This window comes from Quercus lobata, chromosome 11, assembly GCF_001633185.2.
Source record: "Quercus lobata isolate SW786 chromosome 11, ValleyOak3.0 Primary Assembly, whole genome shotgun sequence".
NCBI classification, from domain to species: Eukaryota; Viridiplantae; Streptophyta; class Magnoliopsida; order Fagales; family Fagaceae; genus Quercus; species Quercus lobata.
The window spans coordinates 29,303,705-29,329,811 of NC_044914.1; the positions used below are offsets into that span (position 1 = coordinate 29,303,705).

Consider the following 26,107-nt stretch of genomic DNA (forward strand, 5'->3'; position numbering starts at 1 on the left):
GTTATAGGATGTACTTCGAAGGTGATAGTCCCCATCAAGCAATTATGATTGTGTGTGAATGTATTTGATTCTCTCAAATCTCAAATCTTCATAATATGAGACACTTATGCACTTTTACTTTGTTTCACACACAACACGCAAATTCTTTGCTACTTTTGATACATGTGCAGGGACAATGTAATTTGACCATCACAAGGAATATATGTATTAATATATGCTCAGTAAACTGTCTTAACTTATTTTTGAAATATAAAATTAGTTAGATTTGTTTAGTGTGTGTGTGTTTTGGATCTTGAATGCTTTTCTTATTTTGTTGAGAGATGTTTTGAGAGCTTAACTTGTTGATTGGATCTTTGGTTGAGTTGCTTGCTTATTGCATTCATCTTTATGTATTTTTCCTTTCTTGAAAAACCTTTTTTCTTCAAGCTTGATAGCTTCTCAACAAATCCTTGACAGATTCCCTTCTATCAGGCCCTTATTTCTCCTTTTCTTGACAGATATTGACAGATTCTCGATCCATCGAGATTTTTGTGTTTCTCCTCGATAGATTCTTGATAGTTTCTTCAATCCATCGAGCCAAATTTCTGAGATCTTTGTCTGGTCGATAGATTCTCGATAGTTTCTCAATCCATCGAGGTGATTTTGCTGTAGACAGATCCTCAACAGCACATCGACAAATTCATTTTTGTCAAGATTTAGTGCTTGATAGATCTCGATAGATACTTCGATCCATCGAGCTGTGATTTCTATATATAGGCGGAGCGCGAATCAGATCTTATTTTTCACTTCTCTCTCTCGACAAAATTTCTTTTCTCTCCTCCCAAACATTTTTCTTTCACTCAAAACCTTCTACCTTCGTGATTTTCGGCCTAGATCAAGCCTTAATCACTTGGTATGTGTTCTTTATCCTTTCATTTACATGCATTCATGCATTTTTAGACTTAGGTTTTGGGGTTTTTGAAATTTTTTTGGGTTTTTTAGATTTTTGTGAACTTTTTGGATTAGGTGTTGTTGATTTGATGTTATATGCTCATGCATTGCATTTTTATTGCATTTCAACAATGTTTCATGCATTATAGATGGGTGCTTAATTAATGGAATGTGTGCTAGTAGGTTTGGATTGGGTTTTACCCATGATGCTTTTTAATATTTCACGTCACATGTTCATGCATATGTATCTTTTCTTTTCCTTTCTTTTCTTTGTTTATGTGTTGTGATTGTATTCTCTCTCTCTAATAGACTGCGCCATGGCACCCAAAGCACGTAAATCCACTTCGGCTTGGAATCCTTTTAGTTTCGGGTCTTCTTCTTCAAATTCTATCCCTTTTCTCCACGTTCAGTTTTGTGATGAGAAGGCCTTGGAGAATTTTCAGAAACGTGGTGTTCATCTGAAGTGCCATGTTATTCTGTTGGACTTTTTTGACACTCCTCTCCCTACCGTCATTCAGAATCAGGGCTGAGAATCTCTACTTGAGAGTCCCTTGAGGTGTCCCATCGTGTTTATATAGGAGTTCTACTCTAATATACATGGTATTGATACCTCTATATCTCGGTTTGCCACCACGTTTCGAGGTACACGTATTGTAGTTCCCCCAGATCTTATATCCAAGGTACTACATATTCCACGGGTAGTGCATTCTGACTACCTCGGTTGTGAGTGTTTTCGAACTGTCTCCAGAGACGAGCTTCTATCTCACTTTTGTGAGACACCTTCCATATGGGGTGGTAAGCAAAACACCCCATGCTCGGACTTTGCAAAAGGTTCGAGGTTCCTTAATATAGTGATGACATTTACTCTTACTCCATTGTCTCATTATAACTCTATCACAGAGCCTCGTGCTCGCTTTCTTTTATCTCTTCTTAAGGACTTCTCCATAGACTTTCCTTCTCACTTCATCACATCTGTCCTCGATGTGTATCAGGATACAGCGACTCGTGATAAGCTCATCTTTCTTTTAGCTATCATGCAGATCCTTCGCCACTTATCCATCCCCATTCCTGATTCTACTTATTTCACCATTATGGGTGCCATCAGCGCCAGTTCTGTTTGATGAAGCGAGGCCCAACTTCAACCGAAGCGGCCACGAGTGGGGACGACTGATCCTGTAGCTTCTGTTGTTCCTTCTTCCTCAACTCCTTCTACCTCTGCAACTGGTGGTGTGACCTTCGAGGCCATCATGGCACAACTTCAATGCATGGATGCTCGTCTTGACTCTCTCACTGATGAGATGTGTTAGGTGAACACTCACGTAGGTCATATAACACGTCGATAGGCTCGCCTTGGTGGTTTCACTCCCTCTCCATCTCTTTCTCTAGAGGCTTCGGCTAATGAAGATGACGATGCTGGTGATGATGAGGATGATGATACTAGCTCTTCCAGTGATGATAAGATGATGACCTCTCAGTGACTTACCCTTTATCATTCGTGACAAAAAGGGGGAGTAGTTTTGGGTTTGAGAGTAGTCTTGTATTTAGGGGGAGAGTTAGTATAGGACATTTTTGTTACGGGGAGTGTTTATAGATCTTGAGGGATGAAGTGAGGTTTATATGTATTTTTTTTTTCAGTTACATTAGCCTCTGTATATTGGTCTTGTGACTATTTATTGACAGACATTGTATTTATCTTCACATATATATGATGATGATGTATGTTTTTTCACCTATCTCTCCATGTGTTGTTTCTTTTCTCTCTTTATACACATGTTTCTTTATGTATGCAACTTTATTTCTGTTTCACACATGATGCCTTGATGAGTTTTGTTTAAGTGTTTCAGAAAGATAGGTTGTGAAAGTCTATCATGTCATGAAATCTCTTCTTGTAAAGTTTTTCATAGAGCCCTGGCTGAAGCCATTCAAATATGGACTTTGATGGAAGATAAATATTGGTCTACAAAGCTAAAGACCTTTTCAATGATGGACCACATGGATCTAGAGGCGATGACAATGTTGCTAACACCTAAGTGGGAGAGGAATGTGCTGACCATCATTTGCAAAGAGCCAAAAGATTCTTCTACATTCATCATGCAGCACTCTAGCATATAGGTTTGGGGTTAGTTTTTCTAAAGCCATAGAAAAAATGTCATTTAACACAAGTTTTAATGTACTTTCCAATCTTTTCAATAAAAATGATGAATTCTGATTTGACTTATTTTGATGTGTCACATAATTTTGAAATTTTGCACTTAAATGATTTAATGAATTTGAAATTGAAATTAATAAAAAATTGGAAATGAAAATTGAACCCTTGAAACTAATAATTGTAACTATTAATTTGGACAATGATGAGAAACCATGCTTAATTCAAATTGGTTCTACTTTAACCTTGAAAGAAAAGAAAAATTATGGAAAGCATTTTGAGAGAATTTTAAATAGTCTTTGTTTGGTCCTACAAAGACATGCCTAACATAGATCCTAATATTGCACAACATCATATATACACTCATCCCTACATAGTGCTGGTACAGCAAAAGTTGAGGTGCATGAGAAGTTAATGGCTCTTTAAGATTAAGGAAGAAGTAACCAAGCAATTGAAAGTTTGGTTCATCAAGCCTGTGCACCAAGCTGAGTGGATAGCCAATGTTGTTTCAACTCCTAAAAAAGATGGGTGAGTAAGAATGTTTATGAACTTTCGAGATCTCAATAAAGTTTGCCAAAGAATGACTTCCTTTTTCCCCATATATATGTTCTTTTGGATAACACTATTGATAGTGCATTGATGTCTTTCATGGATGGATATATGGTTTCTTTGAATATAAGATTAAGATGACACCCAAGAATTGGCTAAGACCTCTTTTACCATTGAATGAGGGAATTACTATTACATGGTTTTACTGTTTGGGCTGGAGAATGTAGGTACTACCTACTAAAGGATGACCACAAACTTGTTACTTAATATGATGCACAATGAGGTCAAAGTGTATGTGGACAACATGATAGTAAAGTCAAAGGATCGAGAAATACAAGCTTAGATTGAACCCCAAAAGTGTACATTTGAAGTGATTGTTGTAAAGTTGTCGGGATTCTTGGTAAGAGACAGAGGGATAGAAATGGACACATCTAAGATTAAAGCCATTTTGAACATGCCTCCACTCACAAATAAAAAAGAGATATGAGAATTCTTGGGGGGATTGCAATAAATTAGTAGGCTCATTATCAAACTCACCTTTACAAGTGGATCCATCTTTAAATAGTTAAGAAAGAATAAACCTCAAACATGAAACAAGGAATGTCAGAAAGAATTTGACACGATCAAAGAATATCTACTTAACCCACCTATTCTAGTGCTTCTAGAACTTGGGAAATCCCTACTCCTTTACCTCTTTGTTTTCAAGGATGCTGTGGGAAGTATGTTGGCTTAAGAGGATGCTGGATGGAATGAGAGAGTTGTTTACTACTTGAGCAAGAGATTGCATGGTTATGAGACTTGATACACTCCTATAGAGAAGTCTTGTTTCGCCCTTGTGTGGGCCGTCTAGAAGTTAAGGGACATTCTGCTACTTTTTTAGGTATGAATTATTGCCAGAATGGATCCTTTAGAGCATCTATTTGAAAAAGCTTGCTTTGAGTGGAAGATTGTTAAGGTGGTTGATCTTTGAACATGCCTTATTCAGTAGACTAGTAATTTAGTTAGGGGCATACATATATAATGATGAAATTACATTATTTTCATCTTTTTTATTCTTATTTATAATTTGATATATACAATGTGGGTAGGGGATTTGAATTCAAATTGTTTTTTTTTTTTAAATTTTATATAAGATAGAAATTCTACTCTAACTGAATTTAAGTGTATATATGTATGAAACTCATTTGTGGAGACTTGAACCCCAGTCCTTACCGCTTATACCCCACAAGCACTTATACTTATAGAGTAACCATAGTACTAAGGGTTTGCAGTGGTAATTCAAATTGTTTATGTTGAAAAAACTTAACAATGTTAGTTAAGATATATAACTCTTGGCAACATTTTCAAAGTTTTATATGGACTAAATTGTAAAAATTTAATACTAGTACTCAATTTGGGAAAAAAAAATTGGCCCAAAATTAAATAAAAAAAGGTGTAATTTAAAAAGACAAAAGAAAAGAAGTCCACAATTTCCCAAGTACAAAAATTGGTCGGTCTAAAACTTAAAGGGTTGATATATAAAGGACTTTCCCTTTGCTTCAGTTTGAAGAACGCGAGCCTTGTGCACTTGCTAGTACACACGCGCCTCTTTCAAAGTACCCTACGAACAAGAACTGGTACAAACTCTTTCTCTTCCATTATTTAATTCAAATATTTCTCAAAGAGTTTCGCTTTCCACTCTTCTTCAAGAACAATTTCTACTCTCATTGATGCATTTATTTTATAAATATATCTTTAAATTTTCTTTAAGGGTGTAATTGGGATTGGTTCTTGTATTCTTGGGTTGGCAAATTTTTTGGCTTTTGATTGAGCTTTAAAAAATGTGAGTGATGTTCGAATCTTTAGTTATAAAGTTATGAACTTTCATAGAAAATTACAACCAGGCTAGGTTTTTGTTCATTTGGAATTTCTGGGAATTAGGGTATTTGGTTGTTTTTGAGGCAAAGTGAGTTTAATTTGTGTGATATCACAAATTATCACATTATTGTTTCTGGTACTTGTAGAGTCTTTTAAGAAAATTTGAGGGATACCCATTAGAAAATTCAATGTTTATGTGACAGTACTAAAGCTTTGTTAATTTAAGCCCAATTCTTTTTATTTTATCTTTTTCGAAATGGGTTGGCATAATTGATATTGTTTGTAGTTCAGTTCATATATTAATGCTTTGTTAGGTTGATGAGAAAATTTGAAATAAAAGAAGTAATATATTGATGCTCTGTTAGATTAACGAGAAATTTGAAAAAGTTTAGCTACTAAAATCTGAGGCTATGTCAAACCGAATGCACTGTAAGAAATTAAGATGAATTTCAAATTGGTGGTGGACCATAGCTTGGCTGTTGATGTGATAGGGTAAATTTTTTTGATTGGTTGCTGAGAAATTAAGATGAATAGTAGGAGAAGAAATATTTTGAAGATTAAAACTAATAGTACACATTTGTTTTCTTTAATCAATTTTTTTATCAAGAAATCAAGATTGTTGTAGGATTCATTTTTTTCCCTCTTTTATTTTCTTTCATTTTCTTGTTAATGGTTGACCAAACACGTTTTTGTTTTAAATTCAATTTTGAAGAAAATATGTTTATTAAATTTCAAAATAAGTTTTTAAAATTATTTTATTCATTTTTTTTTTTCTTGTTATAAAGTGATCGCATGCAGTGCACTTGATTATTTACACTTTTAGAGGTTTGAGTCTTTTGTGGTTTGAGTCTTGATAGTGTTCCTGAGTAGTTGTGGAAACATGGAAGGGATTATCATGTGGGTTTTGCTGCACCTTTGTTCCAACTAACGTGGCCTACTTTTGCTTATTTGTTTGCTTATGACGAAATTTAAATGGTTAATCAACTGGCGAGTAGAGGAAAGATGTTATTGAATTGCAATTGTAACAAGTGACAACAAATTTGGTGATGTCGTCCTCTATGAATATTTTTAAAAGTGGCAATTCTCAGAAAATGGTAAATGTTTATAGAGAAGTGAGAGCTTGAAGTTAGGGTCAATACAAAATACATCTTAAGTATGTGTTAAACAATCTAGTCCACTCCAAACTATGCTAGGCCGCAAATGAAATACATACAGTTGAGATGCATGCCATCATAAAACCTCGAAGCCTGCAAATTGAGGACCTTGGCATTAAAGTATTAAGCTTTAGTAATGGAAAATTCAAATCCTCAAAATTTCTCTCTAATCCCCTTCTTGATGCCACAGAATACCAAGAGTTGCAGCTTTGTTACAAGTCACAAGCTTTATCATCAACAGACGTGCTTTTCAACTTTTGTTTTTCTTGTTTAATGAGTTTTTTTTTGGTCAACTGTGTTAAGTTGATGAGAATTTGTTTTCCTGTCCACATTTCATTTTGATTTGAGGAAACTATTTGGAACTTTCTTGTAATAAAGACTGAACATGATGAATATACATCCACACTCTTTTTAGTCTGTTTAAAAATTGTTATTTGTGAATGAGAAAATATGAATTATGGAAACAATTATGGTTTTTAGTGAGGTGAAAGATGCTTGGAGAGATGATACCTCAACTTCCAATGGACTGAGAGTCTTGAGACTTTGTTTAACTGAACCATATTCTCTCTGTGCCCATGTACTCTAAAGATTAGGACTCATACTTAAGATTTGTTTGAATTCCACCACTATCACTTGGGAAATTAATTGTGTCTAAGAATTGGCAGGATTATGTCTATACTTTATATAAGGGCAGCTCTTTTCTTTTTTGATAAGTAAGGGCAACTCTTTTCTTTTTAATAATTTTTGTTAGTTGTTTGGAAATCTCGTGAGTGTAAGATTGACTTTTGATCTCTTCCTCCTTTTGTTAAAGGCTTTTGGTAGCAGGATTTATAGCAATTTTTTTAAGTTTAGGTAATCTCATTGAGAAAAGCGCAAAAGGGGCGCAACCCTACAGCTTGTATACAAGAGAAACACCAAAAACTGATATATTTATTTTAATGTTTGATTATTATTATACTTAATAATAATAATTATGTAATTATTTTACTTATTATCTTGGATCAACTTGCTTCAACTAGCTGAGGTCATCTACATTGACTCGGCCCTGCCTAAGCCATATCATCTGTTAAATATTTTGTCATCATCTTCTTTGTCCCTATTGTACTAGCTATTTTGGTCTATGATTTGTTTTTACTCCTGTACATTAAGTCAAATCAGACTCTCATGCTGGTAATGTTGGATGTGTTTGTTACACATTGCCAAACCATTTGAGATGTCCTTTTGTCATCCTATAATTGATTAATGCCACCTCCACCTTCCTATGCATGCCTTTGTTTCTCATTCCATGTTCCCTCATTGCTGCTCATTCTTCTTGACATTAATATGTTGACTACCTTTCTCTTATGGGCTTATTGCCCAGCATTTTACATTATGAAGCAGTAAAACATAACTCCTCTTTATCAGTTTACTACATTAAGTCACATATTATGTATGTTTGGCAAAATTCATATTTTTCCATTTTCGTGTTACACTACATGCTAATTTGAAACTTCCATCTTATCATGCTATATGTTGGACAATTCTAAGGTGTTTGTGGTGATTGTTGGTTCTGCAGTTGTTTTTGCTTTCTAGAGGCTTGTGACTTTGCTGAATGGCCAATAATCCTCGATTTTCAGGTGTACAGGTAGTGTGCCCAGAGAACTGTTTCTTATAGTGTTTATATCTTATGAAACAGTTAGTTCTAGAGAGGATTTTCTTTTATTTCAATATAAAGCATTTATACCATAAGGCTTTTATACCTTAGAGTAACTTAAACTCTGAAGGAAACATCAACTGGGCTTCCCTTTTAAATTTATGTTTCCAGGTTCATGTGTTTTAAAAGGTTGGTTTTCCAGGCTCATGAGCTTATATCCCTTGAAAGCCAACTTTTTATTTTTTATTTATTTTTATATAAAAAAGGTTGGTTTCAAGGGATATAAGCTCATGCATGGAAGCTTTTCTTAGTTAGGATCTGTTACCATAGTGACCAAAAGATGGGGTTTTTATTGATAAAATTGATCTATTGGCTTTTTCTTTCTTTTGCTAATTAATTTTTCTTTTTGTTGGCAAAGCCTCTTCAGCCTCCAATAATTGGTTCGATGGAACCTCCCCGAAGTTTTGTTCCACCCATGTCTTCTCAAGTAATGCATCCTTTCTAGCTGAGTTTGTATCACCTGTATATATTATTAACATGAATCAAAATAAAATCTTTTTAAATAATTTTTTTTTTTTTTTTTGCTGCAGTTCCGACAGGTGGTTCCAGCACAGCAACCCCAGCAGTTCAATCCTGTGCCTTCTCAACATTTTTATCCTGTTGGCAGAGGTGTTCCGCTAATGAATGTTGGATTGCCTCCTCATCAAACTTTGCAACCCCAATTCTCTCAGCCAATGCCGCAGTTACCCCCAAGAGCTGGTCAGCCAGGTCATGCTACACTGCCATCACAGCCAATTCCATTGCCAGTTGCTCAGCCAAACATGCACATTGCATCTGAAAAACCAATTCCTCAGCTTAATGCTCAAAATCCCAATAACTATTCACCTGGATTAGGTGGCCCAGAAAGACCTCTCACTCCGTCATATACTGTAAGATTTCAAAGTATTCTCATTTCTGAATTTCATAATTTATTCCAATTCTTTGGGCCTTGAATCTATATAATTACATTTATGCAGTTTGCACCATCTTCTTATGGTCAACTACATATAAATTTTAATGCACCCACCCAGTATCAGTCTACATCTCAAATGCATCCACCCAGTATTTCTTCTTCGAGACAACTTAGTTTATCATCTGAAAGCCAGAGCACTGCCCCTCTTACATCTCTGCAGCACAGTGTTGAACAACCTTCAGTTCCCACTTCTGTTGCATCGGTAAGGTGTCTTTCTTTTTCTCCTTTTAACACAGTTGCTGAGTTCTTCAGCATCATGGTCAAATTGTTTATGCTTCTTTGCTGTCTGAAATGCTATTTATCCGGATTCTTGACATGTACACACTTATCAAAATTTTCAGGCAACAAGTGTCCAGCCAAGCTCCACTAGAGAGGCCTCGACAGATTGGATAGAGCATACTTCTGCTGATGGAAGAAGGTATATGATTCTAATCAATTAATTACCAGTAAAGACAGCCAAATCCCACCACAAAAAGGGGAATTTTTTTTTTTTTTTTTAACCTTAATGAATAAAGTCAATAAACATCTAAAAAGTCATTGCCAAGAGCCTTGTGGTTCAATTGGTTGGCATCTCTGGTGTTTCCGAAGGAGACATCCAGGGTTCAAATCCCCCTCCCCGAACTATCGAATTATAAAAACTAAAAAAAAAAATTCTTTGCATTGAAACACCTTGTACTCCTTGTGTACTTGAGTTGTGCCCCTTCTTTTTAATTATAAAAAAAAAAAAAAGGCTCACCATAGGTTGAGGAAGTTTTTGGATGTTTGTGGAGTGAAGTTTTTAAGATGTTTGTGGCTTAGTGGGTGATGTTGTAGACGGTAGTTGACATATTATTTGGATGGAGGAATTGGTTTGGGAAACACTATTTGAATGTTTGAAATCTTACTTTGTTATGTTTGATGTGGATAGGAAGGGAATAGCCGTACGGTCAAGGACATTGAGAGAACTCTAGATCAATTGAAATCCTTGTTGATTTGTACCTTGTTTGATTGGTCTCATGCTTGTGTTTTACACATTGTAATTCAGTTTTTTAGACCAAAACTCTTTTTGCTTTTTTGTAATATTAAGATGCTTTGTGTTCATCATTTTGAATATGAAGGAAGATACTTTTTTTATTTATCAAAAGGGGGAAGGTTGACGCTATTGAAGAGCACACTTTCGAGCTTGCCTAGATATTATTCATCTTTATTCACCAATCCCACTAGTGTAGTGAATAGAATAGAGGTTACAAAGGAATTTTCCATGGGGTGGTTTAGGAGAGTTCAAACATCATTTGGTTGGATGGGATAAGATGTGTACTCCCTTGGCTAGCGGAGGGTTGGGGATTTGGAAACTTACTACTTTCAATCAATCTTTGTTGGGTAAGTGGTTATGGAGGTTTGGGTTGGAGGAAAACTGACTGTGGAGGTGGGTAGTTACTGTGAAGTATGGGGAGGAGTGGGGTGGGTGGTATTCAAAACCTGTTCGAGATGCCCATGGTTGTGGGTTGTGGAAGTGTTAGAATGAGGGGAGTTCGTTTTTTTACGGTGCATTCGGCTTGATGCGGGCCTCGGTAGTCAAATTCGATTCTGACATGATTGTGTAGGGATTAGCCTTTGAAGATGTTTCTTGTCCTGTTTGAAACTGCTGTGGAGAGATAGGAGGAGGGGGAAAGGAGGAGTTGGGGTCTGGGCTTCATGAGAAGTTTTAATGATTGGGAGATTGATGGGGTGGCTTCATTCCTCCATTTGTTAGATTCTCATGTTCCCCATTAGGGAGGGAGAAGATCGGATGAGATGGAAGCTAAAGAATAGTGCGGTTCACTGTGTGATCTTTTTATGAGACCTTGCCATCCCCTATGCATTTCCCTTGGAAAGCCACATGGAGGGTTAAGGCTCCTCAGAGAGTTTCCTTTTTTGTGTGCACAATGGCTTGGGGGAAAATTCTTACTTGTGAGAACCTACTTAATAGGGGTTGTTCAATGGTGAGTTCTCATGTTGTATGTGCCTTTGTAGCGGTGAGACTGTGACCACCTCTTAATACATTGTAGCGTGGCTTTTGAGTTGGGGAGTTTTGTATTTTGGACGTTTGGGATTTAGAGGGTATTACCGGAGAAGGTTCTTGATTAATTATGTGGGTGGTGGAATGGGGCACCTAATCATTTTTCAGATATCTGGAATTTTGTTCCATTGACTTACTTTTAAAAATGTGGAGTGCATGCCAACTCAATTGCTAGCACCTTTCATTAGTTCTCTTTATGAGTAGTTTTTTTCTTTAGGTCTCCCAGACAGTAATCTATCTAATTTTTAATAGAGTCGTTCATATGTAGTTAGTTTTTCCGATAATTCTTTAGGCTACTTTGTGCCTTTTTTCATGAGGTAGTCTTATTTCAATAAAATTATTCTTCCCTAAAAAAATAAAATGAAGTATCTTCTACTTAAATATTATTACTTGCTTTCAGTTGAGGAATGCTTTTTTTGGCTAAAGACTATTATCCTGTGGAGTATTATGACCCAGCTGACAACCAATCCCAAGGGCTGTTGAGATTGCAATATCTGAATTTTATTACACTAAGACATAGGGTGAAGTTTGTCTTTGAGTAATTCAAACACTTTAAATGTATATATATCTGATAAGATCAAGTGTAGAATCTAGGGTTAAAGGTTTGCATGTGCTTGTGGCGGACTAAAGGTCTAGTTTGATTTGTGGATCCAGGGTTTACAACTTTTGAAAAAAGAAGGGTTGGGGTTCAACAATGACTATGGTTTTTATATATATAAAAAAAACAATAACCATGGTTCTTTAGGGAAGAGAAACAATTTGATTTTGGGTTGCAAAGAGTTAAGAGGTTAGAAGAAATAAAAAAATGAATGTCCACAATCTATGAACAGTACATGTGAATAGTGCACATGAAAAGTACCAGGGATAAAATATCAAATAGAATGAACAGAGAGAGAGGGGGAGGGGGAGAGAGAGAGAGAGAGAGCAATAAGGACGATGTGCCTCAGTACTCAAAACATTGAAAATTTTATTGATCAATTCCCCTTCGTTTTAGTGAAATAACACACTTATATAAACCCTAAATCTTCACTACTCCTAATACAAATAAACTCATACTTTTATTAGCGAACCAAATAAGTTTGACTAGTAAACCAAACCCTTATTGAATTGATCCAAAGGCCACGTATACAGACCCATAAAGTAAATAAGACTTGCAAATTTATACAATGAAACCCAAAGCCCACAATTATGGTCCATACCTAACAATTTCAAAATTATTAAAATACTCGACTTGAGAATAACCAAATAAAACATAAAATAAAAATACAAAAGCCTAATTAACTACCATAGAAACTTATTCTTGGGCTTTACCTTAACCTTAGGCTTCCTAAGAGGATATTGTTTCTCTAACCAAGCTATGGTTGCGTGATCATTGTTAGTCCATCTTGGCAGCCTCCGCTTTTTTTTTTTGGGGGGGGGGTGGGGGGGTGGGGAATTGGAACTGTATCCTTGCATAGAGGTGCTACAATATTCTCCCTTTGTCTATAGAGTACCACAATATTGTGCTTATTGCAATCGTTTTTCAGTCATTATTTATATTCCATAATTGGTTTAATTTGTTATTTGTTACAAATTCTGACTATTCTTTTCCACATTAATCATTCAGATACTATTTTAACAAGAGGACAAGGCAATCTAGTTGGGAGAAGCCTTTAGAATTGATGACGCCAATTGAGGTGAGTCTTGCCTTCTCCACTTCTTCAAATATATGACATGTTAGTTATGCTATTGAATAGTATTAAAATGTATGGTGGATATGTGTGCTGGTATACATATCTCTCCTGTGATTTACATGCCTAACTTGGTTCTGCGTTAGCAAATTTCTTGTTTTACAATTATTATTATTATTTTTTTGCATTGCTTGTTATTCCATAAACATTTTTTCGGTGGTCTAGTGAAAAGATACTTCCAGTTGTTCATATGGAATGATTTTCCTGTCAAGCAGACATGCATCGATCTTGAACTTTTTGGACTTAGTGCAAGGGCGATTGCATCCAATAGGTGCTTGCTACTGTTAGATAATAGCTTTTTAGCTCTCTTTTGGATGAACTTGTGGAAGAATTCTCTGTCCATATTAATTTGTTCCTCTGACTCTTAATTATGGCTGGAAGCTGTGTCTTATGAATTGGTCAGAAGCTTGTCATTGTGATTTACTCCCACTACCTCTGTGTTGAGAACAGAAGGAATGTATATCTCTTGCCTTTTGTTTTTTTTTATTTTTTTGTCCTTCCATTTTTTGTTTGAGGTTGTTAATGAAATGATTATTTAGTTCACTTTTGTATTTTTATTGGAAAACACGGGTTCTCATCTCTCTTTTGCACCCACTCCCAATTTTGATATTGCATGGGAAATAATTACTCTATGGGGTATTTTTTGGAATTAAATGAAACTGTTCACATAATTTCTCTGCTGATGTATTGCATAGTCTAGTCACAATATCTTTGAATACAACCTTCATTGTTGATTCCATGCTTGATATTGTTTCTCTACTAGTGTGTTGCCATGTACTAAATCTTTGACCTTATTCGTCTACCATTTGATGTACTCCAAGGTATTCTCTCTTGGTAAGAATTGCTGAGATATCATGACAGTTTTCTGGTTTTGGTATAAATTTTCCTTTAGACCTATAAAGTTATGGTGTTTTCAATTCCTTTGGAAAGTTGTTTGTATTTTCACTCGTTTATTATCCATATATATGCTGTGTGACTTCCGTAGTTTTAAAGATGGTTACAGGTACATGCTGTGCTACTCTTTTGAGAGGTAGGATATGCTGTGGGTCTTTGCTGCTTTCTCTACCTACTATATAGCTTGAATGTTAGTAAATTCCATCATTTGTATTACTTCCTTGATTGTTGTAATTTTATTTGGTTGAGGTTTTGTTGATTCATAAATAAATGGTAATAGATTGTCTCTTGCCCTGTTTTCATGATAGGATGTGCATTATTCTTTTTTTTGATAGGAGGATGTGCTTTATTCTTGAGCGTACACATCATTTTTTCTTTATTTGTTTTAGGCTTAGATTTTTTTTTTAGACCAAGTGTTTGAATGTCAATGTACAGAGTGTAGGCTCCCATTATATAATTTTATTACTCATTTAATTTGATAAATTACAGTGCTTTTGATCCTTATTTCCTATACCTGCTGCTGTGGCTAACCGTATTGAGAAACTTCAATGGAATTTCTTATGGGGTGGGCTAGGTGATGAGCCCAAATTTCACTTGGTTAGATGGGCTATTGTTTGTACTCCTTCTTCAAGTAGCTTGGGGATAAGGAAGGTTACACTTTTTAATGAAGCTTTGCTTGGGAAGTGGCTATGGAGATTTGGGATTGAAAGGGATGCTCTTTGGAGGCGAGTGATAGAGGTGAAATATGGATGTGTCCGCTGGTGTACCAAATTTTTTTTATGGTCCATATGGTGTTGGTTTGTGGAAAAATATTAGTAGGGGATGACCTTCTTTTTCATGTCATATTTTATATGATATTGGTGATGGGTCAAGGGTGAGGTTTTGGCAAGACCGTTGGTGTGGGGAGACATCTCTTCCAGCCACCTATCCTGAATTGTTTAGATTTTTCCAAGATAAGGAGGCAAGTGTGGCGAAGCTTATGAAGTCCACTAATGGAGTTCTTTTCTGGGATGTAAGTTTCTTAAGGGGTGTTCATGCTTGGGAATTAGAGGCTGTGTTGAGCTTCATGGATACTATACATGGAGCTATAGTAAGGGGGTTTGGTAAGGATAAGATATGTTGGAAACCGTATAGAAGTAAAGGATTCATGGTTAATAATTATTATAGTCTTCTAGTGGGCTCTAATGATTGTTGTTTTCCATGGAAAAGTATTTGGAAGCAGAAGATCCCTTCTTGAGTGGCGTTCTTTGTTTGGACTGCTGCTTTAGGGAAATGCTTGATGATTGACAATATACGTAAAAGGAAGGTTTGGATATTGGATTGGTGTTATACGTGCAAGTGTAACGGTGAATCAGTTAACCATCTATTTCTTCACTGTCCAGTTGCTATGGATTTGTGGTTTATGGTTTTGGGTTTATTTGGAGTAAGCTGGGTTATGCCGTAGTCTGTTATGGGGCTCCTAGCTTGCTGGCAAGGCAGACTTGGTCATCATAGGAATGGTCATATATGGTTAATTATTCCCCATTACTTAATGTGGTGTCTTTGGAGGGAAAGAAATAGTAGGTGTTTTGAAGGTAATGAGAGATTCATACCAGACCTCAAGCTATTTTTTTTAGAGCTCTATTAGGTTGGTTGGCTACTTTGCGAAACCAATCATTCTCTACCTTTCTTGATTTTCTTGATTCTTGTAATTTTTGTTGACCCCTTGTACACTCCTTGTGTACTAGAGTGTCCCTTTTTTTATATCAATAAAACTTATTACTTATAAAAAAAAAATTGATAAATTACATGTCAATTAAATAAGTGACAGAGAATATGGCTTCAGATAGAATAGAATGGATGAAAAGAATACATGTGACTAACCATAAGTAATTTGTTGAGAATCCATAGTCTACCCCAAAAAAAATTGGGACTAAGGCTTTGTTGTTGTTGTGTTGATTTGATTAAACAAGAAAACAATGCTTATATTATATTTCTTGATGTTTATTATTTGAGATCTATAGTTTTGCACTTCTTGACTCATTAAAGTTGTGGTTTCCTATGTTTACATGATAGGATGTGCATTATTCTTATAATGCCAGTATTGTCAGGATGAATGCGTGCAGAATAAGAAATGAAAGTTGATTGTAATGTCTATGTGGCATGGGCTTGGATATGAGTGTTGAGTGTGGGTACATGTACTGGTCTTCCTGTTGTCTGCATCCAAAGTGTCACATAGCCCAGTTTCTGTTGTGTTGAAATAGTATGCCAGATAGGATGGTGAGATGAGGATGCGATGACAGAACATTGGCTGAGATGGATTGGTCATATCCAATGTAGGTGAGGATTGAGTGCTAATGCTAGGGGGCTGAGGGTGTTAGCTAGTACGAGATGACTTGAAACTGCATCATTCCTAGTGATCTAGTAAATTTTTTTTCCTTAATAGAGAGCATAATGGTTAAATAAGATTTATAGTGAATTGGTAGTATTTGCTATCTGCAACACCTTCGATTTTTGAACCTTCAAATCACACCATTCCCAAATTTTTAATAGGGGAGTTTATTTTATTTTTTCCTTAATGAATATATGGAAGTGTCATATTCTTAATCCAATTGAATCCAAATTGTTGGAATAATTTCATCAAGAAGTCAAAAAGGAACCCAAGAAAAGTAAAATTTAGCGTACTTTCTTCAATAATCTCTAGCTTAATAGGCACCTCCTCTTGCTTGCAAGTACTAGGTGGAGGGTGAGGTCATGAGTTCAAGACCCATTGGGTGCATGTGTAACTTATCAATAAAAAAACTTTTAACATTTCTTCATTGTCAAATGAGGGGCCTTCCAGTACATGTCTTTTCTGAAGGGGTATGGATATCCTTTACAATTTTTATTATATAAACTTAGAAATAACGTGTTCAAATGTCAGAGAGCAACTATAACCTTGCCCAGACCTTTGGCATGAGAGAGTGTCATCTCTTGAAAAGGTTCCAAAACCTCTTACTGGTGGGCTTCTACTTGCTTGAAAGTTCTCTCCTTTTCTTTTTAAAGGTGGAAAAAAATTGATCACAAATTAAAAAGCACCTTTAGTTATAGTTAAATTAAAACCACCCTCCCCCTTTTTCCCCTTCTGTTTATGTTATTATTGTTTCAGTCTTTTTTCCTTACTAAAGTCTGGTTAAGTTACTATTATCATCTGGAATAAGCTATTCATTTCCAAGATTTCTTAATTGGGAAATTTTTATGGGCTACAGTATTTATTTATTTTTTACTACTGTGACAGAGGGCAGATGCATCAACTAACTGGAAGGAATATACAAGTCCTGATGGAAGGAAGTGTGTGATCTAATATTTGATTCTTTGAAGCCATTCCTTTATTAGCTTTGCAACCTCTGAAGTCATTGGTGACTTATTTCCTGTTTTTGTGATTTTGTTGCAGGTACTACTACAACAAGGTTACCAAGGAATCCAAATGGTCTATCCCTGAGGAGCTGAAGGTTTTCTCCCTTATCAACAAATTTATCTTCATACCTGTTTTTGATTTTTTCCCTCGTTATTCTCTTCTTCATCATACTGAGCATATACTTTTGCTTCAAGTTGGCTCGTGAGAAAGTTGAAAAGTCGTCTGTTGTGGGAACACAGCTGGAAACATCTGTAAATCCTCCTGCCTCAGCTTGTATTCCTCCCGCTGTGGTTGAGGCACCATCTGGTCGAGATACTGCATCTTCTGCTGCTCAAGGAATTGCTTCAAGCCCAGTTTCAGTGAGACCTGATGCCCCTGCTGGTGAACCTATGTTGGTTTCCTCTGCTTCAACTGTTATACCTTCTTCTATGGATGAAAATGCAGATGGAGTGCAGACACTTCCAAATGTTGTTACTCCATCAACTGCAGTTCCAGAAAGTGCTGAAGCCTCTGTCACCGTGGCCTGTACCACTCAGGACCCAATGTATGGTCAATCTAACTAATTTTGAGTGTTCTGATTGTAAATTGCAAATGGCATGTACTTGTATTTACTTCTATGCTTGAGTTTTATAGGAATGAGGTCAATGAACTTTCATCTCAAGATATTCTTAGTTCTGTAGATGGAGTTCCTGTAAAAGCTGCAGAGGTATGCCTTTTTTAATTAATAAAAATTTTTAGTTGTGGTTATGTATATTCTCAAAGACAGTAAGTTTTTGTAGGGAGTTGATGCGGTTAACTCCTTGGAGGAAGTTAAGAAAGATGAAACAGGGGAAAAAATGCATGACATTGCATTGGAAGCAAAACCAGTTGATCCAGAACCCTTAATTTATGCCAATAAACTGGTATGATATAGAACTCACTGCATTCAAGTCTTTTTTTATCGTTGCCTTTCTGGACATTGACCTTTTCTTTTTAGGAGGCTAAAAATGCATTCAAAGCACTTTTGGAGTCGGCTAATGTTGGGTCTGAGTGGACCTGGGATCGGGTACTTATGTCAATATTGTCTTCTGTTTTTACTATATATTTTAGTGCCTGACATCTTACTTAAATATCAGGCCATGAGAGTAATAATTAATGACAGAAGGTATGGAGCTTTGAAGACACTTGGAGAGCGGAAGCAAGTTTTCAACGAGGTAAACCATTATGAGGACGTATTTTGAACTTAAGTATTTAATATGTCAATAGTTTTGTCTGGTTCTGGCTGTGTGTTGGCATACATTCATAAATTTGATACTTCTGGAATAAAGTATTATCTAGCTTATTCATTAAGTACAACTCCTGTTTTCACTTATCAAAAAAGTACAAGTCCTTTTTTCCTTTTATTTCTTATCTTAGAATCGATTGTTTTGTTTCAGTTCTTAAGTCAAAGGAAAAAACAGGAAGCTGAGGAAAGGCGCATTAAACTGAAAAAAGCACGGGAAGAATTTAAACAAATGTTAGAAGTATGTTGTCTGCTGCTTCTGGAAATTTCTTCCACCATATTCAAATAATGTAATTTTTATTCTTTTCCTTTTCTGATCTTCCACTGACTTTTTGACAGGAGTCTACAGAGCTAACATCATCCACAAGATGGAGGTCTGTGTTTCTCTAAATGGTGTCAAATTAAAATTTTTCTTCTTAAATAAGACCTATGTTAAAATTTTCATATATCATTGTAAGTTTCATTATAGTTTTTCTTTGTTATGGGGATTTTCGAACAATCATTCAGCAAAGTAGTGAGTATGTTCGAGAATGATGAACGTTTTAAAGCTGTTGAACGAGATAGGGATCGCAAGGATTTGTTTGAAAGCTACTTGGAGGAGCTCAAAATCAAGGTAAAGTTCTGTTTCCTCTATTGCTCTCATTTGTTTTTTGGATATGCATTTGTGTAATTGAGTTTTATGTTCCCATCCCTATTTTGTCCCTATTTTTTAAAATATTTTTTTTAAGGAATGATAACATTTTAATTAAGAAAAAAGGGCCCCTTAGTACACAAGAAATATGTTACGAAAGCCACATTGTCAAGAAAAAGAAAAACTATAATTGAAATCAAGCAAAGAAGATTGTGAATGATTTGAAACAACCATCCACTCATGCAAAACACAAACAATAGTTAAGATCCACTGGAGGCTTCTCAATACCTTCGAAAGCTCTACACCAATGCACCATCTAGGAAATCTCCCCTTCCAACAAGCCAACACTTAAAAGAACTCTATGCGGCATAACCCATTGAACTCCAAACAAACAGATAACTAGGAATTCAACTCACATGCATACTTACAATTGATGAACAGATGGTCAACTGTATCCCTAGCCTTCTTATGCATGTAACACCACTCAATCATACAAACCTTGTGGTGACATAGGTTATCAATTATAAGAATGTTACCCAATGCAGCACTCCATGTAATAAAGGCAACCTTAAGCGGAGCTTTGACCCTCCAAATATTCTTCTAGGGAAAATAAGTGATTCCTCCAACAGCAAGCTCTCCATAGTAGGTTGCTAACACACTTGATCTTCAACATCCTTGTTGATTCTGGTTGAGCAGAGAAGGTCCATGAATGTGATCATTGCTTCCAACTTCCTATCATTTAATAGACATTTAAAAGTAATCCCAAACCATAGAACCATCTCTCCAACTCAATTAATCCAGTAGCCCCTTATCCTATGCTATACTATACAAAATTGGAAATACATCCTTTAGAACCTTGTGTCCACACCATGAATGTAGCCAAAAACGAACACCGGTCCTTTTCCCGACAGAAAATGAATTAAACCTAGAAAAAGATCCCAACCGGATCTAATATACTTCCATAAACAAACTCCATACCTCTTCTAACCTCCTTTGAGCATTACACACCCCAATTGCAACCGTACTTGCGATTAGCTACTTGCCACCAAAAGCCCTCAGTATACTGCCGCTCCACTGCCCTGTTCAGCAGCTTGCTCAAGGCCTCCATCACTATAACAAACAATAGTGGTGATAAGGGATCTCCATGCCTAATGCCCCTGGAGCTACTAAAAAAACCACTGGGAAGTGAATCTACTTATTCAAGAAAAAAACAAATCATCTACTCTATCTATAAATAAAAATCCATGCACTCACAATCAGCTCCTTTTATAGCTGAAGTTGAAAAATAACCCGTTGCCATAAATGTTCTTGCTCAACCCCAAATCTCCAACCAATTAGTGCTTGATTAAAAATGCTTGGGTTGCGAATCTCCAATCCTCTGTTCTTCAAAGAGCATACCATCCCCCAATCCACTAAGTGTGTGCTAGGATAAACTTATAATCCAGCTTATATAGAACTTTTTAAAACCTCTTCTTTACTAAGTACGGTTGAACATTTACCTAATTTTTTTTTTTTTTATAAAGCAAAATAAGCCAATAAAATAAACCATCACAAACAAACCCTATGAAATTTCTTGGCATCTTTCATTCCACCAATAGAAAATCTCTTTGGAGCTTCTTCCTCTTGATGAATGTGATCCTCCCACCATTTGAAAGAGATAGCTTCTTCCAACTGGCAAGATGTTCCAACTTTCCTATTCACATGGGGCTCGTTGGAAAGATATCATAAGCAGTTGGGCTAACCTCCCACCAGTGAAAGTGAGATCTTGGCATGATACTTGGTGTGGCAACTCTAGTCTTAAGGATGTGTTTCTTGTTTTGTATTGCAGTAGATGAGAATGCCTTAGTTGCATCTCATTTGAATGGAGGGCAAAGTTGGAACCTTCATCTAGTAGATTGCTGCAATATTGGGAGTTAAAAGTTTGTGGATTTCTTTGAGCTATTGTATTCTAAAATTCCATCGGGACAAGGGGCGGATGCAAGTCAGATCTATTTGTGACCCTTGGAGTAAAAAAATATGACATCTGTTCTAACTATTATGTAGTGAGGGGGTTCTACATGGCTTTTTTACTTACAAGAAAAAAAAAGGGGGGGGGGTGGTTTCCACATAGTTTTGCTTTCCTTAAAGGAGAAAACTGGTTTCGGTTTGACCAGTTTTCCTGACTCCCCTTTTCTTATTTTTTAAAATTTTCAATTTGTCCAAAAAGGAAAAAAAGTGAGGTAATATTTTAGGCACACATAAAAGCTAGCCCAATATTAAACTAAAGAATGTTAAGCCCACACCAAAACTAGCCCACATTGAACTAAAGAATTGTTAGGTCTACACAAAAGTTAGCCAATACATTCATGTTTGAAATTCTTAGATTGTAGTATTTATGGAAAGTATAAATACTTTTTGTCTTCCTTTTTTTTTATCTGAGTAACTCTTTCCCTTTACCTTTTGTTTTTGAGCGGCAAATTAAAAGATTATTAAAAAAAGTAAGTCTTTGTAAATCTCTCTTCTAGGCTCAAAATCAGGAGGTATCTTTGTCAATAAATTTAGGACTTCGCTAAATAAAATAGAAAGCCATATAAATCTATTTTTAAAATTTATTTATAGTATTAAATAATTATTTATGTTGTAATTGCTTTGACCATCAGGTGGGCTAGAAAACCGGGAGCCACTCCCTTATTCAGTTCTTTGTCTTGTATGATTTTTAATATAATGATTCAGCCACTACATATTGTTTAATAAATTAATCTCACTTGTCAAATAAAATTAAGAAAGAAAATAGAAAATGGCTGAAGGGGAAAAAGAAGTTGAAGTTTCCAACCTTTTTTTATTGGTAAGTCACAGACACACCCAATGGGTCTTGAATGCACGACCACACTCTCCACCTAGCATTTATAAGGGTAGGAGCTGCCAATTGAGGTAGAGCTCATTGGCAAGTTTCAACTTTTTAATTGAATTGAGTACCTTTATGTGTTCAACATTTTTCCATATATGGTCATTGGTCTAAATCAACCTGTTTAATATGTCATCCTCATCTTGGTGCATTTGTCTTGGTTCATTCTGAATTCACAAGGTTTTGAGATTCATCCAAAATACTGCTACATAATCAGAGTCCATATGAATTACAAATAAGGCCACAAACAAGATGATGATTATTATTATCATTAAAGCATATCTCTTAACTTAGTTGCCATTTGTGGACAATTTGCTCCTCCTCTCACCCTCCAACTAATGTGAAAAATTGTCAGAATTCTTTTTTTAAAAAGAAATTATCTGTATAGTTGGTCATAATTAATAACCAATATTACACAAAAATTTAAAGAAACTCTAAGCATAAAATTGCAAATTGGGGGCCTAAATTCAATATCGATTTCTTATTTAACCAATACATAGAGAAATTGAATTTGAAATTAATAGACCCATAATTCATTACAATACAATTCAAGAATTTTGAGTAAGAAAAGTTCACATTCAAATTGAATCCTATTCCCAGCCAAACACAAAATAAAAATCTCAAAATATTAAAATGGCATCTGTACCTTGGTGGCATTGAATTATTGATTAAGCTCTCCAAGTTCTGTGAATCTAGTAATCAGAACCAAAAAGCAATTGAACACAAAATTCACTATTTGTTGCAAGTCTGGCCTTGGAATATTTTGGATTGCCAGTCTTTTCTTCTCATTTATTTTTTGTGATAGGTAAACATTCTGATAGAGGGTAAGAAATCAGAAATGGAAATATGATTTGTAAAACCCCAAACATGTGCCCACTGAAACAAAGTACTGAAGAGGAGCTTTTAAAAGATCTAAGGTTCTATCCTTGTCTTCAAAGAAGCGTGTATTACGTTCTGTCCAAACCAGCCACATTAAACATGCTGGGACCTATTCCATATGGTTGATAGATGCTTTCCAAACCAGTTTCTCCAAGCAAAGTGGAGAGGGCTAACTGTCTTTGGCATTACCCAATGGATCCCAAAAACCTCGAAAATTGCAAAATGCATGAGAAAACTTACAGTGGAGAAGAAGATTATTCACAGTTTCCCCATCACAATAACACAAACAACACCTGTTAACCAAAAACTGATATCTCTTAACTAGAATATCGATAGTGAGTATCCCATCCCTAGCTGCTGTCCATAAGAAGAAAGACACCTGTTTAGGCACCTTTGCGCACCAAATACACTCCCAAGGAAAAACTTCATTGTAGGAACCAGACAGCAACTTATAGAAGGAACGCACATCAAACACCCCCTTCTTAGTCAACTTCCAAGTCAAAGTATCATCCCCCTCACCCCTCAGCATATTTGAATACAGAAAATGAAACAACAAACATTTTCCTGCTCCCAATCCTCGAGCTCAATCCTTTGGAGCTCGACGGAAATGAAAATTTCAGCTCCTACTTCCCTCGTCTGAGGCAGATACAATGAGGTCAGAAATCCAAGCCTCTTTAGATCGAGAACGGGTAAACAGATCAGGAAAAAGGTCCTTTAAAGGATTACTCCCACACCAAGGATCATGCCAGAAACTAATATGGTGACCCTCCCCCACATTATACACTACCTGTCCAAAGAACTTCTCTGCTCCTTCTCTAATGCTCTTCCACATCCCACACCCATGAGTACCTCTTCTCATTTATGCTTCATATACATTTGGTTGTCCAGGGTTGCACCACCTATCCCTTACAATATTTTCAATTTTTTGTTTATAAAAAAAGTTGACTCCTTGAGTGAATTGTTGCATGCCAACGGAAATATACTCTATTTTTTGGATAAGTTCCAATGATGATATACTCACTGAAATTTTTTGCATCATGCTTTGTCAATTGGGAGTTTTCTGATATTTAGATCTAATCAATATGTTGAAAACTTATGCTAATAGTAATAGTAGTTATTTTTACTTGGTTTTACATGATTGTAATGATTAGCATGAGATAACAACTTATCTGTGTCCATTACATATTGTTCTTTGGTTGGAGGCCTTAGCCTGATACCAATATTTAAAGATATTGAAGGTTTTGGATTTCAAACATCTATGCTTTTAGTTTTTATAATTTGCATTTTAGGAACGAGCAAGGGTAGAGGAGGAACGCAAGCGTAATAAAATGGAATACAGGGAATTCTTGCAATCTTGTGACTTTATTAAGGTACTCTTTAGGCAATGTTCTCTCTCTCTCTCTCTCTATATATATATGTATGTATGTATGCATGTATATATATCTTTCTTGCTGTTTATCTTTGGCTATTAAAATTATACTTGTGCATTACCTTTTTGCTTCAGGCAGACAGCCAATGGAGAAAACTTCAAGACCGCTTAGAGGCAGATGAAAGATGTGCACGTCTTGAAAAAATTGATCGCTTGGACATTTTTCATGTAATTTTGTACCTGTAGCTTTGGAGTTTTCTATTGGGTTTTCAATTTAATTTTGTTCTGTTGTCCCAGGAATATATACGTGATTTAGAGAGGGAAGAGGAGGAGAGGAGGAAGATAGAGAAGGTTCTCTAATGTTTGGCCTTTTTGTGCTAGTGTTTGAACCCACATTTCTCCCCCTTTTTCTTGTATTTATTTTGTGTAATGTGCTGATCTTAATTTGTTCAAAATAGGAAGAATTGAGAAAGGTGGAGCGTAAAAACCGTGATGAGTTCCGTAAATTGATGGAAGAGCATATAGCTGCAGGCACTCTTACAGCCAAAACCCACTGGCGTGATTATAGCACGAAGGTCAGCAGCCAAGTATTTTTTACTTTTATTTTTTTATTTTGTCAGCACAACATATGTGGGTCCTAGTAAGTTATAGTTTAGTTGTTATGTGGATTGTATCTTGCTGCACCATGTGTTGTCTAATGTCTTTTCTCCCTCTCTAGGTTAAAGATATACCTACGTATGTGGCGGTTTCATCAAACACTTCTGGTTCAACTCCAAAAGAGCTGTTTCAAGATGTTCTTGAGGAGCTAGAGAAACAAGTAACTAAACTTTGTCTTTGTAGTTCTTGTAGATTTCAGCTTTTCAATCAATGTTCAAGAAGATTATTCCAAGATCTTAAAGCCATTTGTCCTTTGAATTCGTTTATGCAACTTAGTTAATGGGTTTTAGTTTGCATGTTTTTTTGTCTTGTAAATATGTAACTTTGATTTTTATTTTCACAACAAGCCTTTGTCACAAGATTTTTGCAGTTGGCCACATGCATTCTCTTCTGCCATTCTATTCTATCCAAAGTCATACTTTTTATTACTTCCTTAATTGACTTGTCCTTATTTTTCCTACTAAAATTATTGTTATTTTTGGTGTTCCTCGATATTTTTCATTCCCTTAACTTGAATCAACTCTCTTTCATTCCCTATTTCTAAGAGAATTTTCTTATTTCAAATCCTCTTCTTCTATGTATTTTGACTTATCTATCTTCAACATTTTCATTTTAGTTAAACTCATTTTATAGTCATATATCATTAAATTTTTTATACATAATTTCAGGATTTTCAGTGCCATATGCAAAACATTTTTTGTTTTTCTCTAAGTGAATTTAAAAAAAAAAAAAAATTCAAATCCTCTTTTTCTATGTATTTCCAATTATCCATCTTAATGTTCTCATTTTAGTTAAACTCATTTTATGGTCACATATCATTAAATTTTTTATTCATAATTTTAGGATTTTCAGTGCCATATGCAAAACATTTTCTATTTTTTTTTTCTTTTTTCTTTTTTTTATTCGTAAATAAATTTATTAAAAAAACTGAAATTAAGTACATGGGTGTATATGAGAAAAAACATAATCAAGTTCACTGATGATAAATACGATGTTTTGCTTGTAAATTTTCTGTTCATAATTTCAGGAGTTTCAGTGCCATATGCAAACCGTTTTATCTTTCTTTTTATTTATTTATTTATTTTTAAGTAAATAACCTTTTTTAAA

The 26,107-nt window shown here is 35.5% G+C and overlaps 1 protein-coding gene across 1 annotated transcript in view; it reads left to right on the forward strand.

The window, feature by feature from the left end:
- Nucleotides 1-5,138: 5,138 nt before the first annotated feature.
- Nucleotides 5,139-26,107, forward strand: part of LOC115969378 (pre-mRNA-processing protein 40A-like) — a 34,113-nt gene continuing 13,144 nt past the window's right edge. The window contains exons 1-22 of the mRNA XM_031089008.1: nt 5,139-5,241; nt 8,192-8,260; nt 8,688-8,756; nt 8,860-9,198; nt 9,286-9,483; nt 9,623-9,699; nt 12,926-12,995; nt 17,200-17,252; nt 17,356-17,413; nt 17,514-17,863; nt 17,953-18,025; nt 18,099-18,221; nt 18,296-18,364; nt 18,435-18,512; nt 18,735-18,821; nt 18,920-18,954; nt 19,088-19,193; nt 24,264-24,344; nt 24,479-24,571; nt 24,641-24,694; nt 24,802-24,918; nt 25,062-25,160. Coding sequence (XP_030944868.1) covers nt 8,228-8,260; nt 8,688-8,756; nt 8,860-9,198; nt 9,286-9,483; nt 9,623-9,699; nt 12,926-12,995; nt 17,200-17,252; nt 17,356-17,413; nt 17,514-17,863; nt 17,953-18,025; nt 18,099-18,221; nt 18,296-18,364; nt 18,435-18,512; nt 18,735-18,821; nt 18,920-18,954; nt 19,088-19,193; nt 24,264-24,344; nt 24,479-24,571; nt 24,641-24,694; nt 24,802-24,918; nt 25,062-25,160 — 2,262 coding nt within the window. The 5' untranslated portion in view covers nt 5,139-5,241; nt 8,192-8,227. The remainder of the gene's footprint in view (nt 5,242-8,191; nt 8,261-8,687; nt 8,757-8,859; nt 9,199-9,285; nt 9,484-9,622; nt 9,700-12,925; nt 12,996-17,199; nt 17,253-17,355; nt 17,414-17,513; nt 17,864-17,952; nt 18,026-18,098; nt 18,222-18,295; nt 18,365-18,434; nt 18,513-18,734; nt 18,822-18,919; nt 18,955-19,087; nt 19,194-24,263; nt 24,345-24,478; nt 24,572-24,640; nt 24,695-24,801; nt 24,919-25,061; nt 25,161-26,107) is intronic.